At 38.5% G+C, this 20,881-nt stretch overlaps 1 protein-coding gene and 1 long non-coding RNA gene across 2 annotated transcripts in view; one reads left to right on the forward strand and one right to left on the reverse strand.

The window, feature by feature from the left end:
- slc7a8a (solute carrier family 7 member 8a) overlaps positions 1–18,449 on the forward strand; it is a 26,772-nt gene extending 8,323 nt beyond the window's left edge. Inside the window, exons 2-11 of the mRNA XM_014021059.1 lie at positions 3,707–3,911; positions 7,646–7,797; positions 11,737–11,862; positions 13,995–14,148; positions 14,444–14,567; positions 16,107–16,210; positions 16,504–16,600; positions 16,778–16,927; positions 17,016–17,193; positions 18,274–18,449. Coding sequence (XP_013876513.1) covers positions 3,707–3,911; positions 7,646–7,797; positions 11,737–11,862; positions 13,995–14,148; positions 14,444–14,567; positions 16,107–16,210; positions 16,504–16,600; positions 16,778–16,927; positions 17,016–17,193; positions 18,274–18,416 — 1,433 coding nt within the window. The 3' untranslated portion in view covers positions 18,417–18,449. The remainder of the gene's footprint in view (positions 1–3,706; positions 3,912–7,645; positions 7,798–11,736; positions 11,863–13,994; positions 14,149–14,443; positions 14,568–16,106; positions 16,211–16,503; positions 16,601–16,777; positions 16,928–17,015; positions 17,194–18,273) is intronic.
- LOC106526446 (uncharacterized) lies at positions 7,707–9,434 on the reverse strand. The gene is made up of 3 exons (XR_001311255.1): positions 9,304–9,434; positions 9,068–9,185; positions 7,707–7,795 (listed from the first exon to the last, which is right to left on the reverse strand). It is a non-coding gene; the product is annotated as an uncharacterized LOC106526446 (long non-coding RNA).
- Positions 18,450–20,881: the final 2,432 nt, after the last annotated feature.

A 20,881-nucleotide genomic window follows, 5' to 3' on the forward strand; every position in this document is an offset into this window, starting at 1 on the left:
TAATAATACTAATATATTGATATTTTTCTAATTTTGACCTATTTTTGCTTCTGTTTGGCGTCATCATGGATGCTAGGTGACATGACGTATGCCGGGGTAAGGACGGGAGTCTAGACCGTCCAAATCCACAGCCTCTTTTTTTCCGGTCTTCCCGGTCTACCAAGGACCCGGCCCACCTCGACTGGGTAGTCTGGGTCCTCTGGAGGACCCGGCCTGTTGTTTTGGACACAGCCTCTGAACGAATGAATTTCTTGCGCACCGGAAAAAGCAAACAGTGGGGGAGGGCTGTGGGCGGGACTAGTGACTGTCGTGACAGCCTACATAAGCTTCTCAGGAAACGTGGATAAAACCTGTGCCAGGCCACATTTGGCCCGCAGGCCTTAAGTTTGACACATATATGTTAGATGTTTTTTCCCTCATCCTCTGATCTACTTAAACAAGAAACGACCTGATTAAGATTTAATCTTGATCATTTTGTTATTTACAGTAAACTTAACGCTTTAAATATGGTGCACCGCATGCATAAAACCATAAGAATAAAAGTGCAGGGACTGACTTGTTCAAGAGGAACAGAAAGGTTCTCTTCCTTTATGAATCATCAGTCCAGTAATATAAAAAAGAGAACATCAAAATATCCTGTGTGAAAACAGTCCGGCTTAGATTTACACAAAAAGGAAATAAAAAAACTGTTTGATGTTGGTTAAATCAATTTGTGTAAAAGCTCAGATATTTTATTATTTCATTGTTTTTTATGCAATTTTGAGGTGGTCTTAGACTGTGATCTGGAATAAGCCAGATTTAATGAAAATGTGTGTGTGTGTGTGTGTGTGTGTGTGTGTGTGCGTGCGTGCGTGTGTGTGTGCGCGTGTGTGTGTGTGTGAAGTGTGGGGGGGGGGTCCACAAAAACAAATAGAAAGAAGAACAGGAAACATAAATGTTCACCAACAGTCAGCAGTCTCATACACACACGTGCAGTGATTCACATAATATGGAGGCACAATGTGAGATTAATTACCTCTTTAAATAGAAAAAATCCTACTCTGCTGCATCTAAAAAATAAAAAATAAAWAAAATCCAGAATCAACCTTTTGCTTTCATCTGCTTCAGTGAACTTTACCAAACTCTGGCTCACAAAAATCCAATCAGGAGTAAAGTTTGTGTTCCATCAGCACATTCATAGCTGTTTTTTTTTCTTTAGATGTCAAAGATCATGTAGTGTAGATCCTCACTGCTATAAAACTGTAATCAGGAGAGGTTAACTCTCACACTTTTTACCTGCCGCAGGACTTACATTCAGCTGTCCTCACTATATATGAAGTATGATTTTGTAGAATTTGTATATCTTCAAGATTTATTTGTTAGTGTTTAACTAAATGTTGATCTCTTTCAATTTTTGCTTTGTTCAAGTTAAATAAAAGAACCCAATAATAACCAAAAACAAAGCTTAATTTGTAGCTTTGTGTTCTTTCAAAAATGTAAAAACAACAACAAACTTATCATTTCCTGGAGAACACAATACACGCGTGCCAGAAGGCAACTTTTTGGATGGAGTTGCCATGAGGCAAAAAATCCATAAAMCAAATCATAAAAGGCGTCAATAAAGCTGTGGCTCTTGAGTGTTTTAAACATTTGCTTTTCCAACAGTACATTCTGTTTGTGTGCAGAAGTCAGATTTTCTGAGTTCAAAGTTGTAAAAACAAATTGGAGCAGCTGAAAACGTTGGAACATAAATTCAGGATGTCAGATATTCCAAACCAGCTCAGACCTCCAAACCTAATAAGGCTGCCTGGCACATTAAAGGCTGTGATAGCTGCAAATAAAACGTTTGTGCATTTGTATCTCACTAAAACAATCATAGACATGTTACTGTGGTACATCAATTAGAAAAGATACAGTGTATGAATGCAGGAAATAATAAAAATGCTTTGTTTTAATTCAGGCCAGCTAAAATTAGCTAGCACAGCAAAATCTACTGTTCTTTTGAGCGACTAGAACACAATTAAGCCAGACGTTAGCTACATCATTCTAAAAACYGAGTTTTGATTTCTCTAAATAAACWGCARCGTAACTTCCTGTGTAGCAGCTAYCTGTGCTGCAGTAACGCTAGCTTGTAAACAGGTACAACCAGAGGAAATGTGGTTTCTGCTGTTATTTTTTATTTCTGTCTGCCCCTGTAAAACTACTACAGCTAACAATGTTTGTGTTAGCATCTCTGCTTGTCAAAAAAACCTGTTCTTTGTTGTTGATACTTGTGTAAATTTATATTATTTTTTGTTGTTAGCAGCTGTACGTATCAGCCAAGACAAGCACATAGCATGCTACAGCTATCACTTCTATGGACTCACAAGACACAACCACAAACTTGTGTTTTGTAATTCACCGTCAGAGGAAAATGCAGCAAGTTTCTAAAATTTGTCTCAATGTTCAGCTGCAGTAGCTGAATAGCTATATCTAACATACAACACTTCACTGTTGGCAACGATAYTTAAGGAAGTCACACAAACTGAATTTATCTAACTCTTAACATTCATAATTTTGACTTTTGAACTTTCGTCCTGTTCGTTACAATTGAAACCTGCCATCTTTGAACCTGATGCCTTCTTACGATTTGGCGCTAATCACAGTAACTCTGAACGTGACAAGATGTTCCTGAACTCTGAYCCTCAGCTGTATCAAAGGAATATCTTCTTTCATCTTGGCTAATCACCCGTCTCTTCACCTCATTGCTCCTGTGTAAACTGAACTCTGATGCTCATTGAGTCTGTCAGGACATTGTTTCGTCTCCTATCAGCATCCACCTCCCTCCCTCTTTCCACCTTTATTCACCCTGCTTTCTGTCTTGCTTCATCTCTTCGCGGCTGTGCTAAATCAGCACGTTTAACTTGTGCTTTGCACTCTGTTTTTTTCTGAGACAGTAATGACGCACTTTATTATAGTTATTCACGCACGCGGCTTTTCCGGGTTGCACCACGTAGGGGTCTTTGGGTTGGCGGTCTGTGGTTAATGTGAAGGATCAGGGTTAATGGTTAATTTTAGATACTGAGGTCAGAGATAAGCTGAATATGGCTAATAGAAGTTCAATTTAGAGTCTGGGACTGTTTGTTGTTGTGCATTTYCTACTCTTTTCAAAAATATGACAATGCACYCCTCCTCCGTCTCATCTCGTTAATAACTGACGCAAGGAGGGTGCCCAACGCGTCCAAAACTGGAYGCAGACTATACCTGACCAAGSGTCAATATGTGACGAGTTGGGAGTGAGAATGGGTTGCATTAACATGACAAAATTTAGAGTAGGTGTGCTGATTACTAACAGCGTCCAGGTGGATTGGGACTAAAATCAATGAGCAAAAACATGACAAACCGAAATCACTCAAAGTCCTGTACACCATGACAACTCTGGTGTTTTCCTTCGAAGTTGTGAATTTCAGACAGCCACCTTTTATGCTCATCTATGCTAGGGTAGTATTTCTTTTTGCACTGAACTGTATGGAAGAAGATTGGCAGGCAAATTAAAATATTCAGGACTAAGAAAAAAAATCAGAATTCTGATAATAATAATAAAAAGTGGCCCTAGTCTTCTACCATAGAACTGCAACAGGGTTTTTTTTCCCTTGAATTGTACTTGGGCTAAAATCACAACTAGACCCGTTTTTATTTGTGGACACGTCTGACACCTGTCTCTTTGCCCCTGTCTCCCATCCGCCAGGTAACATCATTGGCTCAGGTATCTTCGTCAGCCCAAAGGGAGTGTTGGAAAATGCCAGCTCTGTGGGCGTGGCTCTGATCGTCTGGATCATCACAGGAATCATCACGGCCATCGGAGCGCTGTGTTACGCCGAGCTGGGCGTCACCATCCCCAAATCCGGAGGAGACTACTCCTATGTGAAGGACATCTTTGGTGGCCTGGCTGGGTGAGTGTACACATMTTAATTAATGATCTAAAACCATCATGCCATCAAAATATGTGCTATTAGTAAAACTAGATAGAAAAAAAACGTTGATTTATTGAGGATCAAAGTTTAAAAAGTTTCAGTGTTTAGCATTTGTCWTTGTCACATTTGGACTCTGGGGACATTTTCATCATCCATAAACTGCAAAAAGAAATGTCAAAATCCATTTAATCAAAAATGTAGTAACCTCAGACCCCAACCCTGACTTTATTTATTTATTCATCTATGTATAGCTAAGCTGCTTTGAATGAAAGTTTGGGAACCACATAAAATAACAAAAACAAACTATATAGCAAGGCAACATTGTGAACCTACATTTCACACACTGTAGGTTTTTCCTCTGGCTGTAAACACAGAGTGAAGCATTGTTTTATCACAAGAATACATATTATCAGGGTGTTTCTGGAGCGGAATTCAACCAGACATAACAGCTGAAGATTGTCTTTGGTCTTTTTTGAATCCATACACATCAATGATTTTTTTTTAACCTCCAGAGACTTCACGGCTCTGTTTGAAGCATGTCTCTATGCTCCTCTAGCACAAATAAATCCTGTTGGAGGGATGTTTGTTTTTGTGTTACTGCGGCTTTTGTCTCCATAAGCATGTAAAAATGTAGGGGTGGAGGAGGTGATGTTGTGTTTGCAAACGGGTCACTGAAATGGCAGCTTGTCACAAAAGCTGAAAGAAGTTGAGCCACAAAAGGTGAACAAAATAATTAAGACAGTGGTTTGAATAAAAAGAGCCACGGTTGTATCAGACGGATGAGAACAGGGTAACATCAGGGCTCATTGGACAAGAGATTGAGGCAGCAGGTTTGCACAAAATTAAACAAGTAGTATCTTACCTGATGCAGATACTTCACTCGTGAACAAAACCCAGAGATACTTAAACTCCTCGTAAAAATACAAGCTATAGTTAAGTAAAATTATAACCTTCCATCAGTTTTTCCCCTACTGAACACGAAGGACATCCCCCACCCCCAACAGAACCGACCGCCCTGCCCAACAACTCCCATATTTTCTGGTGTACAACTGAAATACTGGCTGTGTCCAAATTCAGGGGCTGTGTCCTCTGAAGGCCAAATTTATTGTCCGCGTACATCATTGCACCATGCCGAAGGCTGTCCAAATTCAAAGACTCTTCCACTTGCGGCCCACAAACGTGACCCATCATATCGAAATGAGGATTAAGTCAAATTTGGTCAAAATGACCTAATTACATCTCCAAATTCTTGGCTTTAAAAGCTACATTTTGATACCTGGATCATTCTGATATCATAATTAAATCCATATATATGACTTAATTTGTCTTGTTGGTTACAATAATACAAAAATATTTGGTCTGAATCCTAATTTTATGTCATTTTAATGAGGAATTTGTGATGTCCTAATAAAGAGGAAACTTCAAGTTATATTTGAATATTGAGATTTCCTAGTTAAAAAGAAACACAGCTTTGCTAGCTCACAGGGAAAATCTTAAAATTTTAAGGCGTTTTTCCTCAAAATCAGTTTTTTTTTTTGCTACTGCTCAAAAAAGTGCTTCAAAATTTTGTGTTACGATTATATTTCAGACACTTCATTCAAATAATACATTGATAAGGCNATTCTGATATCATAATTAAATCCATATAAATGACTTAATTTGTCTTGTTGGTTACAATAATACATAAATATTTGGTCTGAATCCTAATTTTATGTCATTTTAATGAGGAATTTTTGATGTCCTTATAAAGAGGAAACTTCAAGTTATATTTGAATATTGAGATGTCCTAGTTAAAAAGAAACACAGCTTTGCTAACTCACAGGGAAAATCTCAAAATTTTAAGGCGTTTTTCCTCAAAATCAGGTTTTTTTTTTTGCTACTGCTCAAAAAAGTGCTTCAAAATTTTGTGTTACGATTATATTTCAGACACTTCATTCAAATAATACATTGATAAGGCATTTATATTTTTGACAAAAGGCAATTTTTGTTAACATTTTAGTCAAAACACTTTATTTGCCTTTTTCTCCATATACAACTTTTGGACTTCATCCTCGTTTTGATGTGATGGGTCACAAATGCGTCCTCCTTTTGCCCCAATTTGAGGGACGGGTCTGGTGGATCCTTCTTGGCCCACCCTATCCCAAGATGTATATTGTAGGCCGACTGAGAGATTTGCTTTTGCTTTTTAATGGTGAACAAAGTGAAAGAAAGGAATACAGTTTTAAATAAAAATCTGTCTGTAAAAAATGTTGTGTTGTTAATGTTTTTGTCATTTGCACGACATGATTTTTTATATTATTCTTGTCAGAAATCAAACAAGCTGATACATTGAGTCTCTTAGTTCTTCAAATATTGCCTTAAGCTAATCTTATTATAATTTTAATAATACATTAATAATATGATACGCTAAGAAACAGGRCATTTGCCATGGTGAAGGCGGGAATAAAGCTGGAGGCTAGGCCGTCCAAATTCACGTCCACTTTTTTCGGTCTTCTGCTCTTGGAGTGCAGCAGGTCGTTTTCAGCGACGCGTTTTATGGCAGGCTGATTTAAAAATCGACTTCACCACACTTACATTCCAGATATCTGACAYTGGTTTATGACTAGACATATTACAGTATTTAATTAAAATATCTTTAAATATATTTTGAGTAGRCAAAATACCTATTTGAGGTATCTCAAATTACATTCTGACTTGTATAAATGATGTCAAATTTACCATTAAATTGTATGGAAGCTCCAGTTCAAGTCAGTACTGTAGGGGAAACGCTGCAGGTTCTGTCTATTGAATCTTTCTTCAAAATGGCTGAAATATTCCTTTAAAACAAATTCATTCACAAACACATTACAGATAGTACACTAATGCAGTTATGTGTCATGATCCCAGTACTGGCTTTCATAAGAATTCATAGAAATTCATTGAATTTGATAAAAAATGTCCCCTGCCTGGTTTGTCCCATAGTAAACTCTGTTAAGCCCTCGAGGCTCTTTTGTCTTTCCACTAATCTCAGCAAAATTTAACAGTTTCTGAGTCACTCAGCAACCAAAGAGCAGGCTTTTAGCATTTATTACATATCAGAGTCAGCTGATGGGCTGTTTTTCAGGGAACTAATGAATGTTCTGCCTCACATTGTTTTAGTTTAGGAAAGAAGCCTACGCTTTATTTAATTATCAGATTTCTGATAGCATAGAGGTTTAAAACTGCCCCCATTGCACCCAACTGAATGTAGAAAGGAAAACTGTGAAGCCGGGTTCCCACCAAATGCGTTTTGAGCAGCAAAAATGCTCTCAAAGCYTCCAGTTGGATGCACTATTGAGGAAATAAAAGGAAGTTGTGGCTGATTGTGAGGTAACATCAAAGTAGGTCAAAATGTACAGTTACAGCACAGGATTTCCCTGTTATGTTGTTCTGAGTGCTGGAGGGAATTATTTGTTTTAATTATAATAATTATATTTTAAGTAAAACATTCAGTGTTTTAGATCTTTCTTAGACTGAAATGATCAATAATTTTGGTGCATGTTTGAAATTTTGTGAATCTCTTTGTTGATCAGTTCAGTTAAAAGTTCTCTGTTGTTGTTTTTTTTTTTTTTGTCTCCAAAGTGGTGAGTTAAAATTCAATCTATAGACTCTATAATCCAAACCCTACCTTACTAGCTTGATTTACATGTTAGTGAATCTAAGATCTTTTATTATTATTATTCATTTTACCTCAGGTTCCTGCGACTGTGGATCGCTGTGCTGGTCATCTATCCAACAAACCAGGCTGTGATTGCGCTGACGTTCTCCAACTACGTCCTCCAGCCTCTGTTCCCCACCTGTTTTCCTCCAGAAAATGGCCTGACGTTGCTCGCAGCTGTCTGTCTCTGTGAGTAGCATGTTAAATGCATWCATTTACATCTAAAAGTTTAACTTCAATCAAAATCTACAACTMTTAAAACATGAATTGCACTGTCAGCTCTATACTAGCTGTTAGCGCTGATTGCACTGATAGCCCTTTAGTTCCAACAAGCTGTTAGCTCTGACGAGCTGTTAGCAATAACTAATCAGTTCTGATTAATTGTTAGCACCAATTAGCGGCTAGCTTTGACTTGACATTTAGCTCAACTTGCTGTTAGCTCTATTCAATAGCACTGGGTAGTGGCTTTGCCTTGTTGTTCACTTCTGACTAGTTTTTAATGTGAGTTCAGAAGAGACCAACTTTTGTTTGGTGAGAAAATCATCAACTAAAACAACAACGAAGCCCAGATTAATAATAAATCATTTCTATGCCCAACATTTATTCTGGTGTGGAGAATGATCAAGATTACTCAGCTGTTCTCAGACACTTTTCTAAGCTTATGTGCTATTTAATCCTCATTTAGAAATTAAGAAAAGTAAATAAGAATCAAAAGGAAAGCAGTGGAAAAAATGTGACAATTAATGGAGAGAAAGGTCAGTGTGAACAGTTGACCTGAACCTCTCTACAGATCACACATGAGATGTTCACAGATCCTGTAGAATGTGTGTATTATGTGTGACTGTTCTTTGTAAATCTCTGTTAATTCCTGACCTTTACTCTACTTCTGGAAAGTTTCCAAAAGTAATCCATAAAGACTGGTTGAAACTGGATTTTTGACCCAGTTCTTGCAGCTCAAATCAGATTTCAAGAGGAATAACAAATGTAGATGGTATTAATTTATATCCTGTGATTTCATTGCAAAGTTTAATGAGCGGAGAAAAACAAGATGTTGTGCGACTGGAAAAACTGGAGCTGTCATATTGGCATTGGCACTGTTCAGATTACTGATGTCTCTCTGGTAGAATTAGCAATGTGTTTAATAGTTTTATGTTCTTTTTCTTCTACAGAAATTCTCTTAACAGCTTTTCCCTTATGAAAAACACTAAGAATATAATCACTGATGGGTAGTGGGTTACCCTGACTGGCTRGTGACTGGGCTAGCTGTTAGCTCTGACTAGCTTATAAATGTGATTAGCTGTTTGCTCTGGTTGACTGTTAGATCTGATTAATCATAAACTTTGACTAGCTATGAGCTCTGACTTTTTGACATATGTTTTGATTAACCATTAGTAAATATATGGAGATAATGACATCTTTTGACATTTCAGTCCTCCAAACACTGTAGCATCATACACACAAGGTGTACAGTAATACAAGTGTGGCAGCCAGTAGAGCAAAGATGAGCCTTACGATGGTTAACGTGTCTTTAATTTTAACTTTCGTAGCATATTTCCATCCTTCAACCAACGTAAGAACTAAAAGCAACAAAAAATAAATAAAGGAAAATTACAATGTCGTTTTAACATTTCAAAGTTTTCTGCAAGGACATTAGCATACATTTTTTATTGTAACATCTTCATTAAACATATTTACCTTGTTCCTCCTTCTCAACTGGTACTAAACCTTTAGCYTTTTATTTATCCATGTTTTAATATCGCACCACGCTGTTTTCTCTTCCTTTTGCCGTTGTCTGCTTACCATCAAGCTAACTACTCAAACACATGTATTCGTGTCCTTCAAAATAAGAGACTTCCGGGTGTACAGGAAGTTACAAAAATAAAAGCATGTGRAAATAAGATTGACCTTCAAAATAAAATACCATTAGTAAATGGCCTTTACAATTARTAAGATATAAAGTGACAGAAGAGCAAACAAATAGTTTAATACTTCACCTGTCCCCACTTTTTATGCATGAGGCAGCCATGTTGTTTTTGGTTGTGACTGGTGTGATAACCGTTCCTTGTAAGGTTTCTCACATTGGGAGGTGTTTTATTTAATTGGAAACTTGTAAATAACATTTTTTTAAAAAAAACGGTTGTTTATAATGCTCAAAAACTTTGTCATAATATACCATAATTAACCAGTGCAAAGCTAAAATGCTGCCAAAAGAAGGAGTCACTTMCAAAGTGAGAAAACTGTTGTTCGTTTTAGTCTGATTAAATGACATCACTTGCAGAGAAGTGTATAAAATACAGACTTACAATATTTGCACAACTATGTGTCGCCCAACTTTAAACTCATCTTTCAGTCTGACACATCCTGCAACACAAAACTGAAAACAATCTTTTTGCCGAGGCTGACAGGTCCAGGATAAAGGATCCTCAGTGGAAGTCTGAACACTCTGTACTTTTTCATTTTATGACACTTTGACTTACATTGACTTGACTTCCTCATCCTATTTTCATGAACCTCTTCAACTGCAAAGAGCTGAATCTTGAAACAAACCGCCTGCAGTCATTTTACAGGCCTACCGCTGTGTTTACAGCTTTTCTCTTGAGCTGATTGGACTGATGTTGCCAGACAGCTTTCTGGAAAAAAAAAAAAAGAAGAAGAAATTTGGACGATGATAAATCTGAGTTTGTTGTTCTTCTGAGGATAAAGAAGGGAGAAGCTAGCTGTCAACTGTGATGTCATACATGGGGCACTTTTTGAAAAAGTGAGATGTATTCTAATGTGTTCCTTTGCAAAATGATTGATTGGTTTGAAGGATATTTCCTTGCATGCTTATGCTTAAATCAGGACCAAAACAAAGTTATGGGCTGTTATTAGTTCCCAGATTTAAACGTCTGTCCTCGGGGTGTCCATGAAAATAACAACAACAAGTAGGTGGATGCATGTGTCATGTAATCTCCAGCATCGTGACAAAAAACATTGTTTACCAGCTGATGGATTTAATAGGTTTAACATGTAATGGCCTGTATTGAGGAGAATTAGCCGGTTTTATTTTGCCTCATTCTGGGTGTTTGTGTTCAAGGATAAATAAAATCAGAGGCTAATCTGTCTGCACAGCCTCTCATTTGTTTCCCYATTTGTTGACCACAGCTGGAATTTTATTTGAAGGCTCAAAAAATAAAAAAATAAAAAGATTTTTAAGTCCAAGGATTTGCCCTCAGTACCCACCTGTCTACTCCACATGCAACTCCAAACATGCTCAGTGTGCAACCTTCACCACGTGCGYTCGTCTTGTTTTGCCTGTTAGCGCAGATCCTTGCATGTCTGCTCATGTGTCTTTGTTCCTGGCAGGRGCAGCTTGGAGTTATTTATTATGATGGTGAAGGAAATCCAGACAAACATCTCGGTTTAATACAGACACCCTGTTAGTCGGAACTCAGCTTCACGTTGTGCAGTACATGCAAAGAAATGTATCGAAAGGTGCAACTTTCAGAATAAAACATGGACATAATGAGGTTGGTCAGAGCTATCTACAGCAGATAGGATGTTTATGACATTTCCACAGAAACACACTTTGAAAAATCTGCAAAAACAAACACAAAAAAGAAGAAGAAGAAGAAGAAAAAGTGAATCTTAATAAACCTGCTGTATGTCCAAACATTACCTAAATACATTTAAAATATAATACTTAAGTTACCATGCTATATTTTTAAAAATGCTTTGGGATTTTAAACTTTGACAGATAAAATTAAATACTCTTATTTTGAAAACTGAAAAGCCAGACARATTAAGCTCATCAGTGTCCATTGTCACAATTTCTGTGGTATTAAGCAATAATCTTCTCTAACAGCGAGTTAAAAGGAAGTCCAGTAAAACCAGTCACGCATGATMCAATAAAGTCTTGTCAAGCAGCTGACTAAAACTTGTGCTATTTTAAACTTGGTTGTTAACAAACAGCAATGATATACGCTCCATCAGCTTAAGAAGAACACTTTCCAGGCAGTTGAAACAGTGATGTACTGTAGATGTATTATACTACCTATAGGCTATATGTAACACTAACTACATAAGTCTAAAAAAGTCTTTTTTATTATAATAAAGTAAGAATTAATGGTTTTCTGTGTTTCCGTTCAGTGCTGCTGACATGGGTGAACTGCTACAGTGTGAGGTGGGCCACCAGAGTTCAAGACATCTTCACCGCCGGCAAGCTTTTGGCCCTTGCCCTTATCATCATCATGGGCATTGTGCAGATCTGCAAGGGTAAGCTTTCTGCCGCCGTGCGTACGACATAAAGGACTTGTGRCTCAGACACACACTCAGACACACACTCAAACACACACTCGCTCGCGGTCAGTGGGGACATCCTCAGCGGTTCCGAATCATATGGACTCCATGCTGCTGTCACAAAGGTCAGCGAGTTGMTGGGGTCCTTTAGGTTAAAACTCACATTGCTMATGTCAGCAGGACTGGAGGGGTTTACAGTCCAAACATGGACGAGGGCCAGTTATTTTAGGGGGCCGCAAAGATAGGCCCCTGAAACAACAAAACAGACACTTCAGAGCGCAAAGGCTTTGGAAGATAATGAACAGTTCGGTGGGTAATGATGGAAGATTTTAGTTCACAAWAGATGAATGTGTGCTGGTTATAGCAAAGGATGCTAAAGCATGCACGSAAGAAGCAAACACTCAGTAGCTGCGTTTCCATTGACCATGAAAATGAGCAAATTAGAATTTCGAAAATAAATTTGCTCAWTGGAWACAYGTCTGTTTTGAAAAAACTTCCTTTTTTTGACAAAATGTTTTTGCGCTAGAGATTGGTGTATTTYGCAAAACTGCAATGGAAACACTTTTTTCGCATTACGGAAGTCACGTGATCAACARCCGGCTGTTTCTACTGGCAAAAAAGAYGACGACAATGAAGACAACAGGAAGTAAAATTAGTAGTAAAATCACAGAAGTAGTAAAAGAAAGTAGTAAACTCACTGACTACAATTTCCCAAAAACGCTGCATACGTAGCCACTCCCACATTTGCAATGGAAACGCAGCTAGTGGAGCAAACTTTCAAGGCTTAAAACCACGACATCCTATCTAGCACAGGGTGTTATCCTAGACACCTGGTATCGTTCACATCRCATATCAGTACCATCACTCATTCAGTCCACTAACATCGCTTGTCTCCGTCCCTCTCACCCAACAGTGCAGCTATTCTGGTCCACTCTTTGGTCACATMTTGTCTAGATTACTGAAACTCCCTCCTTTTTGTTTTACCAGCAAAATCCATTTATAAAATCCATCTAGTACACATRTATGAAACTCAAGGCCCRTCGGYCAAATGTGGCCTGCCACAGCCTTTTTTGGGGCCCCCGAGAGCTTTGAAGATATATTTATGTCTTAAAATCAGTATATGCTGTTTTAAAGTACATCTTCCATAATGCATGTTGATAGTTTCAACCACATAATGACAGCATCCCACCACTAGGTGGAGGTGCACAGCATTCAAAAGCAGTTGGTGYAYATTTTGCTGAACTACATTTGCCTCAGCCCTGGAAAATGGGAATTTCCGACTTACAAGTTGTAAATTTAAACTAGAACGGCCGTCCTGTGGGAATTCCCTGTGGGAAAGTGGGAGAGTTCAGAATTCAATATGGCAGCAACTCACCACAGTCACAGACGTAGTACTTTTCAGTGTTYTCAGTGTTAAAATGCTCTTTCTATGCAGGARATGYCACGTAGAGCTCAGTTATTGTTTGTCAGCAGTGATCRGCYKTAGAAATGAGATGAGGAATGTGATGAAGTTAAACATGAAGCATCAAAATTAATTCCAACTGGCCCTTTGAGGGCCACCATAATACTCATGTGGCCCTCAGAGAAAATGAGTTTGACACCCCTGAACTGGACCAAAACTCAGCTGCTCGTATCATTTCCAGAAGCCACATTAAAACCTCGTCCTCTCTCTAATACGTTTGCTTCCAGCCTCAGAACYCCGATTGTTCATCACTTCCCTTTTACGCACACATTTCTTTCTTGAAAAAATTTTGGCATTAAAACGTGATCCTCCATAAATATTTGAGGGTATTCGAGCACAACAAAAGTATGCAATTACATTTAGGCACATGTAGCTTTTTTTTTTTTTTTTACAAGGACTTAATAGGAATTGTTATATAACTTAATTTAAACATACTGATCCTGTTAGATAATGGTTTTCAGCTGGAGTTCCTCGCAACAAGGCCCAAAAAACTTAAATAAAAACCAGTCTGTTTACCCCATCAGCCAAACAGGTTTACATAACCACAGATAAATAATCAGCAGCAGACCCAGATACCTGCAGAAGGTTGGAAAGTTGTTTTTTTCTGAAGATACATGTAAATAATAAGAATCCCCTCCACCYGCAGGAGAATACTACTGGTTGGAGCCAGCCAACGCCTTCGAGCCCTTCCAGGACTATGATGTGGGTTTGATAGCGCTGGCTTTCTTACAAGGCTCCTTTGCCTATGGAGGCTGGAATTTCCTCAACTACGTGACAGAGGAGCTGGTGGATCCCTACGTGTAAGACATGTTGCTCTGTCAATTACCAACACGTGTCTAATTTCAGTAACGAGAAAACTGTTTTTATTTGGTGCTAAAGGCCATGGGGGAAGAGGGGATCGAAAATCTGGTTGTTGTTTTTTTGTGATTAGTGGTCGCATTCCAACAAGACTTCCCACTTTGATCCTTAATCGTTCTGTTTTTAACGTTTTAAWATTCCCAAATGTCATCCCTTCTTTAAGCTAATTTTTCTTTCTTAGTTTTCTCCTTTTTCCTTTGCGTGAGTGTTTTGTGTTTTTGTTTATTTTTTAATTAGGAACCTTCCGCGTGCCATCTTCATCTCCATCCCCCTCGTGACCTTTGTGTACGTCTTCGCCAACATAGCCTACGTCACCGCCATGAGCCCCCAGGAGCTGCTCGCCTCCAACGCCGTGGCCGTGGTGAGTCTTGTAACTTTATTCACAGGGGTGGAGCTAGACATTTTTGSAAAKGGGTGGCACAGGGGGTGGCCAAGGTGTTATTCAGGGGCAGGGCGGAACATATAAATAAAGGAAACCACCCTGGATTTGAACAWTTAAAATGAACACCGCAGCTAAATTGAAATGGATATAATTTAGCCATTTTTAGACTYATTGAGCTGAAATTTGTTRTGGTGTAGTGCCAATTTARGCTAACGGCTAAWGCTAATTTTACAAAGGGCWGTAATTCAGCCATTTAATACACAGCTGAYAATGTATAAAGAAGTAGCCAAGAATAATCRTTAACAAGATTTGAATGCAAAATCCAAGATGGCCACCAAAGCTAATTTCAAATAGTTGGACCTCAGCCATTTTTTTTAGAAATACTGAGCTGAAACTTGGGAAGGTGGAGCCAAGAGCAATCCCCATGTCGTTGTGAAATCTCAGCTTTAAGCTTTTAGAAATATTAATTTAGTGTTGCGGTAGCTGAGAGTGAAAGATTCTAAAACCAAATAAAAGAATCTAATATGTTCACCGAAGCTAAATTCAAATGGCTACAATTTAGCTGTTTTTATTACATTTTGGGCAGAAATTTGGTGCGGGGGAATTATTTTTATATTAATTCATTGGTTTAGGAAAGCTGCATAACAGATATGTACTTTTAGCTTCAACTGACTATTTTTGCAGCTGCGTTTCCATTGCAAATGTGCGCAAAACTTTGTCGATATTCTGTTAATGTCGAAAAACACAATTTCGCATTAAGAAATGCTATTAAAGTCACGCGTGAATACGCTTGTTCTCRCGATGTTATTACAAACATGGCAGCAATGGATGTAAACAATCCTGCATATTGCTACCACGACACTRGCRCTCATCATCAGCCATCAGAGGAGACGGCATCTTATCGAGGCTTTCGAGCGACAAGACCCTTATACTTGGGARAGGCTACGAATGCTGCGTATTTGGGAAATTGTAGTCAGTGAGTTTACTAYTTTCTTTTACAACTTTGGTGATTCTACTTCTTGTTGTCTTCTTTTTCGTYGTCTTTTCGCCAGTAGAAACAGCCTGTTCTTGATCACGTGACTCCTGTGATGCGAAAAAGTGTTTCCATTGCAGTTTTACGAAATACACCAATTTCGATACGGCCGAAAAACCACCTCATCCTAGCGCAAAGCCATYATGTAAAAAAAACAGAAGTTTTTAAGAAATTGACATGTTTCCATTGAGCAAATTTATTTTCTAAATTCTAATTCACACATTTTCTTGGTCAGTGGAAACGCAGCTACTGACAAATATGAACCCTACCCCCACTTGTCAATAATTAGGGGGTGGGATCTGGGGTGGCTGATCAGGTGCCACGCCCTAATGCCACCCCTCTGGCTTCGCCCCTGTTCCCACCACCACCACCACATTTTGAGATTTTAGGTTAGGTCRCCCACTAGCGATCCCCCCGTCGGTCACTGAACACGTCGGGTTGTTGATCAAACTGCTAACCTTCACCTTCCCGTCTGTCTGCTCCAGACGTTCGGCGAGAAGCTGTTGGGAGTCATGGCGTGGATCATGCCCATCTCCGTGGCTCTCTCCACCTTTGGGGGTGTCAATGGTTCCCTCTTCACCTCGTCACGGTAAGTTGGGCTTAACCCCAAGGCAGCATGTGAGATAAAAAGACTTTGGGCCTATTCTATGAAACTTAATAGCGCATCAGATGTGCAGCRAGGGTTACTCATCTGTCAAATGAGCAAAACAGCAGCTGTAATCCATTCATCGTGTTTGCCTGCATGAATATGCAGAATATACAATGATTATCAGAATGTGCAAAATACTGGGGGGAGGATATCTTATATCTATCCTAACGTATGGATGCGTCGTGTATTTACATGGTCTCCCTGTGTTGTCTGGACGGTGTGTTTACTGACAGGCTGTTCTTTGCTGGAGCCAGAGAGGGTCACCTGCCGAGCCTGCTGGCCATGATTCACGTCAAACGCTGCACTCCCATCCCGGCTCTGCTTTTCACTGTGAGCACTTCCTTTATTCTGCTTTTATACTGTGAACTGAGGGCACATCTGCACAACTCAGTCTGTTTTACATACATTAAGCTATAATTTGCTGTGGTAGTAGCTGAGYCTGAGTCTTTTASCAAAACCAAAATGTTTAAGCTGCAGAAACCTACAACCTCTGCCTTTATTCCTCAGTGCCTGTCCACTCTGCTCATGCTGTGCACCAGTGACATGTACACCCTGATCAACTATGTGGGCTTCATCAACTATCTCTTCTATGGAGTCACTGTCGCCGGGCAGATCGTCCTAAGGATTAAACAGCCCAACATGCACCGGCCAATTAAAGTGGGTTCATTAAGTGCTTTATTATAGATTATCCAATTAGCACTTTCTCTATGTGAGTGTTAGAACGCTCTTTCTTTCTGCCCTCCAGATCAGTCTGATATGGCCGGTTATTTACCTGGTCTTCTGGGCCTTTCTGCTCATCTTCTCCCTTTACTCTGAGCCYGTGGTGTGCGGCATCGGCCTGGCCATCATGCTCACCGGGGTCCCCGTCTATTTCCTGGGCGTCTACTGGGACAACAAGCCGCAGTGCTTCGACTCCTTCGTTGGTAAGTGAGCTCTCTCTGGGAGTTTTATTATGTCGTAGATRGTGAAAATATTAAAATAAMGGTTTAGCTCTGTGGAAAGSTTGTGAACAATCAGTATCTTACCTGTCGWGGATAGCTCTTTGAACCACCTCAATTTGCATAAATAGAGATGTAGTTCTTTGTCGTTATTTTTGGTGAAATGCTAAATCTAATGTATATCTTYAAAGTCTGGATGTGGATTGGTATTTGGAGAAAGACATTAAAAAACTCTATTTTTTGCTAAAAAAAAATTTTTTTGGTTTACTCGTAGCAGCATATAAAAAATCCATTACAAGAAAAGGACTGAAAGATGAAACACACAGCAGCAACGAGTGTGTTAGCATCATGCATAATGTTTAAATCACGGAAAAGATCGCATTTTCACTAAGGGTCCTTAAAGAGGAGTTTTAAAGAATCCGGTTGAAGTGGTCTAAGTACGTCAAACCTGTAAGATCTGATTTCTTGTGAACCCACATCATTAGCTGTACGGTATTTTTTTTCTTTTAAAAATTTTCAAGCCTCCAGCTCTTTTTTTTCTTGTTCCTGTTTAGCAGCTGTTTTCCTTTGTTCTCTTTTTTCTGGCATATCTTCCATAAGTCATATCTATGTTTCTGCTTTTGAGCTGAAACCAGCAAAAATGAACAAAAAGGGAATAAAAAATAAATTTCTGGAGGTGCCACTGCACCCGTATAAGTTTTACTTTTTTTCTATTTAAAKTGGTTGCTGTATAAATTATCTCCACAAGATGCCAGTAATTCATACATTTCACAAGAAAGCCTTTTTTTGTCCATAACAACTTTATCATACGGCTTATGAGGCTCATTTTGACTTTTTTTATTTTAAAATAAATCCATCCACAAACAACAAAAATTCACTGTGTTATTTTGCTAAGAAAGAATGAGTAACAGCGGCCTCATTAAACACTCATGTTTTAAAGCAACCAGTGAGCCAACACCGCCCTCTAGTGGTGAAACACTGAAAAGTTCGGTTAAACTAGAGGAATTTCCTTTGTCCCCTGCCTGCAATCAGATTTTTGCTAACTCTTTCTCCATCTTCTTTCAGATAAAATGACGTACCTGGGCCAGAAGATGTGCGTGGTTGTTTATCCAGCAGAGACCAAAGACACCAGCAAAGAAGGAGAGGAAATGAAGGAGGTGACGTCTCCTCTKGCGCAGGACGACTGCCACAAATCAGAAGACTGCTGAAACTTACCACCTCATTTTGTCACCCCCCCCCCCACACACACACACACACATACACACACACAACCTGACCCTTTCTTTCTCAGAAACCATCTGCAGTCCGTCACATGCTCACACGGACGTGCGCGACACACGCAAACACAATCCAAAGTACGTCGTTTAACGATCAACGTTGTGTCTTAAGATTGTTTTTTTTTTTTTGTCCAAGTGACTTGTGAATCAGTAGGTCTAATATTCTGTGCCAAATACATTTACAGTAACCTCAACCTCTTTTAAATCTGGGGTCCATACAGAGTGCAATAAAGACAATTTAGCACCTTCCAGCTCCTCATTTCATTATCAGAAAAACTGATTTCATCTTCTTCATCATCATCATCATCATCATCAGCCTCTGCTTCAACTCCTTCCACATCTGCATCCTTCCACTCAACAAACATCAGAAGTTTTTATTATTATTTTTACTAAAGACTCTAAATGAACTGTGAGTGTCACACAAACACTTGTTTAAAAAAATGCTTTATTTCTCATTTTCCTCACATTCAAAACAGCAAAAGTGCAGATTTGTCAGAACAGAAACTCTAATTCACCTTTTTTATCTAATCTGTTGTGTATTCTTTTTAAAGTCTAATGCCTCCTGTTTTTTATAATTATTTCTTTTTATTTTTTCTATCATGTTAACTTTAGTTTTGTTGATTTGTGTTTTTCTTTGAACATTATTTTCATCTAGTTTTACTTCTTTTTTCTTTTGTTAAACTGTGCCTGAGGGTTGATGCAACATCCTGACTGTGTCTTGGTTTAAAACAAAAAAAAAAGCACAACTTTTGTTTAATTGCCTTAATTAGAACTGGTTTTGTTGAGTTTTATTTTTATTTTTTGTGATTTTGTGACATTGTAGCTGTGTTTCAACAGATGCGGAGAGATGGTCAGGACAACTTTGAAAGTTTCTTTTTTTTTTTTGTTAAAAGGACAAACAGGAAAGTGACACAATCAAACTGTTAGGAAAACACTTGCATTCCTCTTGTGCTACATTGACACGTGAACAGTGAGAGTAGTACTTTTGTACAACCCTGATGCCAAAAAATTCGGGACGTTGTATAAAATGCAAATAAAACCAGAATGCAATGATTTACAAAACTCACAAACTCATATTTTATTCACAGTGGAACATTTCAAAGACAAATACAAAGTTACTGTCCAGTCAGGGCCCTAACAGTTGTTAGGCTGATGGTCCTTTTTTTTTAAATGTGAAGTTTTGATCGTCGTTGTTAAACTTGTTTGTCCACCATCTGAAAGTACCGATTATACCTGCAACACGTCAGACTGAAGAAGTCTCCTCGGAGAAGAGAGAAATRTTTTCAACAAAGAAGAACCTGTCTAGAGGGCCTGCTCAACTTTTCTTTTAGATMAGGTAGTTTTAARTTTGATGGCATCAACAGATCTYAAAAACGCACAGACAAGGTCACRTTTCCAACCTCTTTTTTTCAACAATCTGTAAACCTGGAGGAACACAGTTCAGCTGCTGGAGTTTTTGTTGAAAAACGTCCCAGTCTTGTCTGATATTCCAGATGTTCAACAGTCCTGAATCTTCTATGCTGGATAGAATCAAATACTGCCCGTGTCATRGGCATTAATGCACCCCTATAGCATTAGAGAGGCAGGGTTTTGACCTTTGTGCAATAATAAGCTGGAAAAAATCATCTATGGCTCAGTTCATTTTAAATGAGCTTTGACAGCATCTCTGAATGGTGCTCACATGATTGCTTCTTCGCATGTGAACTGTGTTTACAAACAATGATTTGTGGAAATGTTCCTGAGCTCATAAGTAGGATTGTCCACAACAGACTCAGACCTGTTTCAATGCAGTGGCCCCCGAGGTCCCAAAGATGATGATGCAATGTTTAAAGTTGTTTAATTTTCCATTAACATTATTCTAAAAATGTTTCACTATTTTTATAGGTTTYTTTATACAAGTGAGCCTCTGCTCATCTTTACTCCTGAAAAATCCAGCCTCTAAAAGGGTCTTTTTATACCCAGTCCTCTAACTGACGTGTTTCTGATTTGCTACCCTAATTTGTTGCAAATTAGGTTAAGTCCACTAAAAATTTCACAAGTGTMAAACTTGTATTTTTATGTCATTCATCCCATATTAAATCTTACAAGCAGTGCTGAATGTGTTAGGCACCTTGTGTAGCATGTAGCATMTTTAGCRGCTAAACTTCAAACTAAAAGYGTGAAAAAATAAAGTACCATTTAGCAATATTTAAATAACAAATGCAAAACTGATTACATATAAAATATGGTAGAGAATGTATTTGCTTTTTCTTTCTTTGACTATCTTCAAATGATATTTATATAAACAAAAAAGTGATCTAGAAATGCTTTTATTTTGAAAGGGGTACACAAGTTAGACAGAGCTGTAACTCTGCCTTCAATTGGCTGATTTACCACAGACGATCCCGCCCCCTTTC

The sequence above is a fragment of the Austrofundulus limnaeus genome, unplaced genomic scaffold (assembly GCF_001266775.1).
Source record: "Austrofundulus limnaeus strain Quisiro unplaced genomic scaffold, Austrofundulus_limnaeus-1.0 Scaffold276, whole genome shotgun sequence".
NCBI classification, from domain to species: Eukaryota; Metazoa; Chordata; class Actinopteri; order Cyprinodontiformes; family Rivulidae; genus Austrofundulus; species Austrofundulus limnaeus.